Genomic DNA, 7,846 nt, shown 5'->3' with positions numbered 1-7,846 from the left:
AAATTAATTACATACCAGAGTTCTGTTGACATTCTCCAACAAGTACCTCTTAACTACATACCCAAAAGATTTTCTTTTTCTTTTTCTTTTTCTTTTTCTTTTTCTTTTTTTCCTCACAAGCTCTGTAACTTCGGCAACTGTAAAGCCAACTTCCCGCTCAAAAGGGAATCAATCTCTAAAACACAACCAGAGTTCTGTTGACTTGGATATCTATTGATGATATTTTTTCATCTGAGAAAAAGGAAAAGACAGTGGAGAGGAAAAAGTTGAAGCAGCCTGATGATCATGATCCCCTAAAGGAGTAGAGTCAATGTGCTACCCATTTGAGAAACAAATCAGCATACATTACCCCAGAACCTTAAGACACAAACAATCCAAACAGATCCAGCAATGAAATGCATACCAAATGCATGTTGTCACTAGCGCAGGAAATGAAACAAGATAATTTTTTTAGAGATAAATGGTTGTAATTAATGGCATAAAATGCTTTTAGAAAAAATGCAGTGATTTCTTACTATTTTGAGATGGCCAGATTTCCTTACACAATTTGTCATGCCCCATAAACAATGTACTGCTGCAATTACACGGTCAATTCTACAAGATTTAAAAACAAAACCTAGTACCATACTAATGATCAGCCTCTGGAGCTTGAGCACTCATGTTGAAACTATCAAAACCTCCACTTGTAGGTGGCGCTGAATTAGCCGCCTGATACATAGCTGGGGTAACCATTGAGGTGGAAACACTAGCAGGAGTCATAGTGGTCCCTGGAACTGCTGATGGAGCACCCATTGGTGGAGGCCTTGGGAGGTTGGTAATTTGACCAGGCAAAGCAGCAGCAGCAGCAGCAGCAGGTGGCCCCACCATTGGTGGCATCACTGGTGCAGACATATAACCTGATAACATAAACAGTGATCAGATACAGAATATCCTTAGGGAAACAGGATAGATAATACATTGGGGCCGTTTGGTGCCACTCTACAGAACAGTGAATGAGATTTTCACCTCATTGGCTCCTCGTTCAATTCTTTCTAAGTCATTGGATCCTTTTCCACATTTGAGAATCTCCTCCTTTCTTCCACTCTGTCCCGAAGAGCAACTAGGACCAATTTAGTCACGTTTTCATGTTCCAATTGAACACTTCCCATTTTTCTTTTTGATTCTTCTCGAAGGAGAAGATTATTCTCGTTACCACAGCTCATGGAGCTGCTTATAGCTTTTTCTATTTTGGAAATATGAGCCATGGTGTTTGGTACAGCTTTTGTTTATAGCTTTTAAGGTAGAAGTAGCTCAAATAAGCTAAAAAAATTGATTACCAGGACGCAGGGGAGAGGTTTTTAGCTTCCATTTTCTTATTATCAACTTTCAACTAAGTAGAAGTTGTGCACCAAACAGCCCCATTAAATGGAGAGCCCCAGAAGTTCACCTAGGAATGCCATCACAAAGTGGGGGGTGGAAAACTACAGTTGTCAAAATTATACACAGCACGTTTCTCACTATTGAGGGAACGCAATCCAATGTATCTATTAAGGTTGCCTTTGAATTTATAGATTTGAAATGAAAAGATTAGGCATCAATAATTTGAGTAGGGGTGCAACTCGGACGGGTTCGGTCAGGTTGGGGGTCTGCCCAAGCCCGACCCGAATTGTATTTGGCAGTGGCCAAGCCCGCCCAGGCCCGACCATGAACCCGAGCATTGCTGCCCAAGCCCAGCCCAAGCTTTGTATTTGGAACTCGGGTTAGCCCGAATTGCCCGAATTGCCCGAGTCCAGAAACCTGTAAGTAGATCTAAGGGTAGACATAAAAGATGATAATCTAATGGTAGAAGACTAACCAAAAAAAATAAAAAATAAAAATTAAGACTACCTCTTTTACTTAATAGAAGACTAACCAAAAAAAAATAAAAAATAAAAATTAAGACTAACTCTTTTACTTAATTTATATATATTATATAATTTATTAAATTATATATATATATTATATTATATATTATATAATTTATATAATATATTAAATTCAATTCGGGTTCGGGTTGCTCGGGTTGGCCATTGGTTCTGTCCAAGCCCGGCCCGAATTGCAATTCGGGCATCAAAAATCTGCGCAAGCCCGTCCAGATTACAAGATATAGTTGCCCAAGCCCTAAAAAAACTCGGGCTGGGCTCGGGTTGCTCGGGTTGAGCCCGCCCGAGTTGCACCCCTAAATTTGAGGAGTATAGTCTTCAATTCGGTGTAATGTTTTATATTTAGACATTAAGAATGGATTTAAAAGGCTTTATATTGATGAATTTCAAATAATTTGCTGAAAATAATTATTTAAAATCCTTTCATAAAAAATTCTACCCGTACAAGAATCTTAATAAAATACATGTCCCATACCTTTATTCAATCATCCACTTCAGAGTTATCAATCTACCTTCAATAGCCAATCTTCTTATAATTTTATAAAATTCAACTAAAATTCCTTTATTTGAAATCCACTTATCCAAAGCGAACTTAAGAAGATAGTGTGCTTTTTCATCTAAATAAATACCCTTGGTACAAAACCACTGAATGATAACAGTAATTAGAAGCTATGCAAGAAAGACATTTTAGTTTTCTGCTACTGCATAAAATGACTTGTAATTCTAACTAGGAATTTCATGAAACCCAAACAAAACTATATGGCTAGTCCTAAACATAATGTTTCACTAATGTTGATCAACGGTCCAAACCATATTACATTGCTAGGCTCCCAGCATGCGAGTGTTGTAAACAATGAAAATGACTGAACTATAAGCATACCACTGGTAGTACAATTAAGTATCACAAAAATCTGAGGAAAATGCATAGACAAAAAGACCCTGCACACGCCAAAGTATTAGCAAGAAATTTATATAGGTGTCAAGGAATAACTACACACAGATACGTATATAAATATGTTCATGGTTGGACCTAAACAAATGGTCCGATCCCTGACACAAATATTCACCTGAAGAGTAAATCCACACCATGAACACGGCAATACCCTTACATGCCAGCCTAGTCTACAGTGAAAATAAATTATAAGCACGCAGGTAGTGATGAAATTAAATACCAACAAATTTGCGGGTTTAGATGCAAATGCATCCACACACAAGTCACTGCATCCACCAATAATTAGGACAAAATTAACACATAAGTTGGGTGTCAAGGAAGAAGTGTTAAACACACATCCTACCTGGAAGTGGTCTTGGCAAGACTGGTGGCCTAGCTCCAGGGATTAATGGTGAATTGACAGGTAACTGGGTGTTCCCTGCCATTGGCATCATTGGAGTGGGAAGAATAGGCACACGGGGCCTCAGTGCATTGTAAGCAGCACCAACTTGCTGGTATGCAGTAGTTTGCCCAAGATGTTCCGTGATCTTTTGGTGGATCAAACTTTGATTTTGTTGCGCCTCAAATTGCTGATAATAGGTTCTGGCATTTGCCTTTATAGATTAAATGTGTAAGAAACATAATGATGTGATCTACACTTCTAAGAAAAAATAGACATGTGCCTATACAATAATACCTTATGTTTGTACCCTGCATTGTGCTGCTCTCTGACAGAAGGCTGAAATCATAAAAAAAGAGATAGTAATACATATAGAACTCAAAAATTACTATCCAATTACGGTTGCAGAAGGAAAAAGGACGGGAGGGAGATATATTTCAAACTCGACAAACAACCAAGGCCTTGAAGCCCAAGTATTACACAGGAAAACGTCAAGGCTAGGGTCTTCTTTTTTTTTCAAGAAAATGTATGCTGTAATAATATTGTTGTCATCAGTTAACATAACTTGTTGGGTCTGGTGAGCAGTTCCCAGACAACAATGCTACCTTTGATAGATAACCAATGTTCTGTGAGGGTTAAAAATCTATCCGACATCGTTCATAATCTAATTAGAAGAGAGATAGTGTAAAGTTTAAATATTGGTAAACTTATCCCACATCGTTTAAAAGCAACGCAAAATGTCTGAATATAAGGGGTGATTGAGACATCTAATAATTGCCAAGCTAAGTAGCGTTAGCTTACGACTCAAGCGAGGGCACCAAAGTGGTTGGATGATGGTAAAGTTGATAGTTGGCTTCAACGCTTGAACTCAGGCTAGACCAACGAACCTGTAGGTTCTAGCTAGCTTAGTTGAACTTAGGCTAAAACGATTAAACCACTAGGTTCTAGCTAGCTTGGTTGAACTCAGGCTAGACCGAGTAAACCTCTAGGTTCTAACTAGCTTAGTTGAACCCTGTAGGTTGTGGCCAGCTTAGTTGAACTCAAGCTAGACCAGTGAACCTGTGAGTTGTGCCCGGCCTAGTTGAACTTAGGCTAGACAGTGAACCTATAGGTTCTCTGGCTATAGCTTTAGTTTAAGTCATTGGACAACCACTTCTTTTTTCTTTTTCTTTTTTTTTTTTGTTTAATAGAAAATTAAAAAAAATAATATTGTGATTATCAAGGACGGGCTTTTATTTTTCATGTATAAAATAAATAAATTAGTGTTGCTATGATCATGGACGGATCTTGAAAATTTGAAAATCTAAATATATACTTTCGCACCATGTGGATCAGTCCTTGGTGATGATTACAAAACATAAAAATGATGATTTTTTCTATTTCAATCAATAACATTTGGTGGGTTTGGCAACTAACCAAAAAAACTCTTTTTCTTTTTCTTTTGAATATTATATTTTTTAAATTTGTGTCAAAGATTTTACATTTTTTGTGCATCGAGTGTAGAATGATCTAAAAACATCACCAACTTATTTTCACTTTTATTTTTAATGAATTGCTTTTCATTTTTTTATAACTTATTTGGTCCATGTAGTCAACTAGACTCTAAAACGCAAAGTTTTTTGAAATTTTTTGAAAAAAGTTCATTAAAAATGAACCCCAGTTCCACTAAATTTTCTAATTAGAAAAGGGATAGTGTAGAGTTTAAACACTGGTTGTAGTAGAATCATAACTCAATCCCACATCGTTCATAATCTCATTAGAAAAGAGATAGTGTAAAATTTCAACATTGGTAGTAGCAAAATCGTGAACCTCTCGCACATTGTTTAAAAACAACCCATAATGTTTGAATATAAGGTGCGATTGAGACATCTAATATTTGCCGAGCTGAGTAGCGTTAGCTGGTGACTTAAGCGAGTGCACCAAGGTGGTTGGATGATGGTAAAGTTGAAAGGTGGGTTCGACGCTTGAACTCTGGGTAGACCAGTGAACGTGTTCGTTTTGGCTAGCCCAGGGTTTTTTTTTTTACATATATACAATAAAAAATTAATATTGTGATGACCAAGGATGGATATTTTTCAAGTATAAAATAAATAAATTAATATCGTTATGATCAAGGATGGATCGCCGAAATTTGAAAATCTAAATATACTATCCCACTCTTTGGATCTATCCTTGGTGATGATGTTCAACATAAAAATAATGGTTTTTTCTATTTCAATCAATAAAATTTGGTGGCTTTCGGCAAACCAACTAAAAACTCTATCTTCTTTTTTTTTTTTTGAACGTTATTATTATTTTTTTAATTTGCCTCTAAAATTTTACATTTTTTGTGTATCTAGTGCAGAATGATCTAAAAACATCACCAATTTATTTTCACTTTTTTTTTAGTCAATTATTTTCCATTTTAATTTTATAACTTATTTGGTCTATACAATCGAGTAGATGCTAAAATGCAAAGTTTTTTAATTTTTTTTTAAAAACCTCTAGTACAAATGAAAAAAAAAATCCAAATACTTATCCCAGTTCCACTAAATTTTCTTTACGAAAAATTACAACTCAATAGTACTTTGAAAAACTAATTACAAATTTTTAAATTTACCACTCTAATGTGGTTTTTTTTTTCTACACTTGCATTACTACCTACCTTTAAAATAATTCAAAATATATTCCAAGCAAAATAAACATTTAAAAGCTTTGACCAGAGAGGATTTGGTGATGGTGGCGGTTGATGGTGGTTACGGGAGAGAAGGAAACATAATCTCATTAGAAAATAGATAGTGTAAAGTTTAAATATTGGTAGTAGTATAATCGTAAACTTATTAACAACCTAAAATAAAAAATAAAGAAAAAGAAAAACCTATTCATTTTCTTTTCATTTTTCTAACCCAACCATACAAAAGAAAAGAATTTAGCACCTTTCACTTCATTTTTTTTCTTTCTCTTTTCCTTTCCCGCCACAAATTCAAGATTCAAACATATTGAAAAAATACAAATAAAAATAAAAAAGGAATTCGTAAAAGGCCACTTTGCAGCTTGGCAATCAAGTTTTTGTTGAGTTTGAAGTCTTATTTGAAGTTTGGCTATCCGCTTTCCAATAAATTTTTTTGAAGTTTGGATATCAGCTTCCCAATAAAACTAATTAATTTGGATGGGAACCCTGCAGTTCCTATTGATTAGCCACGTCTACTCCATTATCACAATGCATTCTAAGACTGAAATGACCTAAAGGAAATTTATTAATAAGAACAAAATGTGCAGCCATAATGGTTATAAAATACCATGTCACTTATCAGCCATTTCAATCTGTTATGATTTGATTCTAGCAGCTACATTGTAAATACTTTAACAATCAAGACGTCATTTTTCACATTTGATATACCTACTTCAGCACATTATTTTGCAAAGTAATTTAGTGCTTGAAAAATGGAACCACACCACATAAGGGATTTGAAGCAATTTTACTTAAACAAAAAGACAATGTGACATAAGTATGTAACATAACCACGTGGTATATAAACACATTAACAAACTATGGTATAAGAATTAGTCATGTTGAGTGATGGATTAGATTTCTTACTAGAGAAAGGAAAGGGAGAGAGGGGATGGCGGTTGGTCCTTGTAGGTAGGGAAGACAAAAGACGGTTCGGTGATGGTGGCGGACAATGGAGGCTACTACGGAAGAAAAGGAAACATAATCTCATTAGAAAAAAGATAGTGTAAAGTTTAAATATTGGTAATAGTAGAATCGTAAATCTATCCCACATCGTTCATAATCTAATTAGAAGGGAGATAGTGTAAAGTTTAAATATTGGTAAACTTATCCCACATCGTTTAAAAGCAATGCAAAATGTCTGAATATAAGGGGTGATTGAGACATCTAATAAGTGCCAAGCTAAGTAGCGTTAGCTTACGACTCAAGCGAGGGCACCAAAGTGGTTGGATGATGGTAAAGTTGATAGTTGGCTTCAACGCTTGAACTCAGGCTAGACCAGCGAACCTGTAGGTTCTAGCTAGCTTAGTTGAACTTAGGCTAAAACGATTAAACCACTAGGTTCTAGCTAGCTTGGTTGAACTTAGGCTAGACCGAGTAAACCTCTAGGTTCTAGCTAGCTTAGTTGAACCCTGTAGGTTGTGGCCAGCTTAGTTGAACTTAAGCTAGACCAGTGAACCTGTGAGTTGTGCCCGGCCTAGTTGAACTTAGGCTAGACAGTGAACCTGTAGGTTCTCTGGCTATAGCTTTAGTTTAAGTCATTAGACAACCACTTCTTTTTTCTTTTCTTTTTGTAATAGAAAATTAAAAAAAAATAATATTGTGATTATCAAGGACGGGCTTTTATTTTTCATGTATAAAATAAATAAATTAGTGTTGTTATGATCATGGACGAATCTTGAAAATTTGAAAATCTAAATATATACTTTCGCACCCTGTGGATCAGTCCTTGGTGATGATTACAAAACATAAAAATGATGATTTTTTCTATTTCAATCAATAACATTTGGTGGGTTTGGCAACTAAACAAAAAAACTCTTTTTCTTTTTCTTTTGAATATTATATTTTTTAAATTCGTGTCAAAGATTTTATATTTTTTGTGCATCGAGTGTAGAATGATCTAA

General features: G+C 35.3%; 1 protein-coding gene across 1 annotated transcript; it reads right to left on the bottom strand.

The window, feature by feature from the left end:
* Positions 1–487: 487 nt before the first annotated feature.
* Positions 488–3,886, bottom strand: LOC145823106 (U1 small nuclear ribonucleoprotein C-like). Its single transcript, XM_082922280.1, has 4 exons — positions 3,852–3,886; positions 3,530–3,571; positions 3,197–3,435; positions 488–896 (listed from the first exon to the last, which is right to left on the bottom strand). The coding sequence occupies exons 1-4, from the start codon at positions 3,884–3,886 to the stop codon at positions 628–630; spliced, it is 585 nt and encodes a 194-aa protein (XP_082778406.1). The 3' UTR covers positions 488–627.
* Between the last annotated feature and the right edge of the window lie 3,960 nt (positions 3,887–7,846).

Source organism: Camellia sinensis, chromosome 1 (genome assembly GCF_055761805.1).
Source record: "Camellia sinensis isolate YWXY chromosome 1, ASM5576180v1, whole genome shotgun sequence".
NCBI classification, from domain to species: Eukaryota; Viridiplantae; Streptophyta; class Magnoliopsida; order Ericales; family Theaceae; genus Camellia; species Camellia sinensis.
Note: the sequence above shows the minus strand (reverse complement) of the source record. Positions and strands in the feature narration are given on the sequence as shown.

Bases quoted from the DNA above. Each gene is read 5' to 3' on its own strand.
- LOC145823106 (XM_082922280.1), bottom strand. From the start codon at position 3,886: ATGTCGGATAGATTTTTAACCCTCACAGAACATTG. The intron at 3,572-3,851 runs GTTATCTATCAA...TTATGATTTCAG, and splicing joins TTAACCCTCACAGAACATTG to CCTTCTGTCAGAGAGCAGCA. The intron at 3,436-3,529 runs GTATTATTGTAT...GGCAAATGCCAG, and splicing joins ATGCAGGGTACAAACATAAG to AACCTATTATCAGCAATTTG.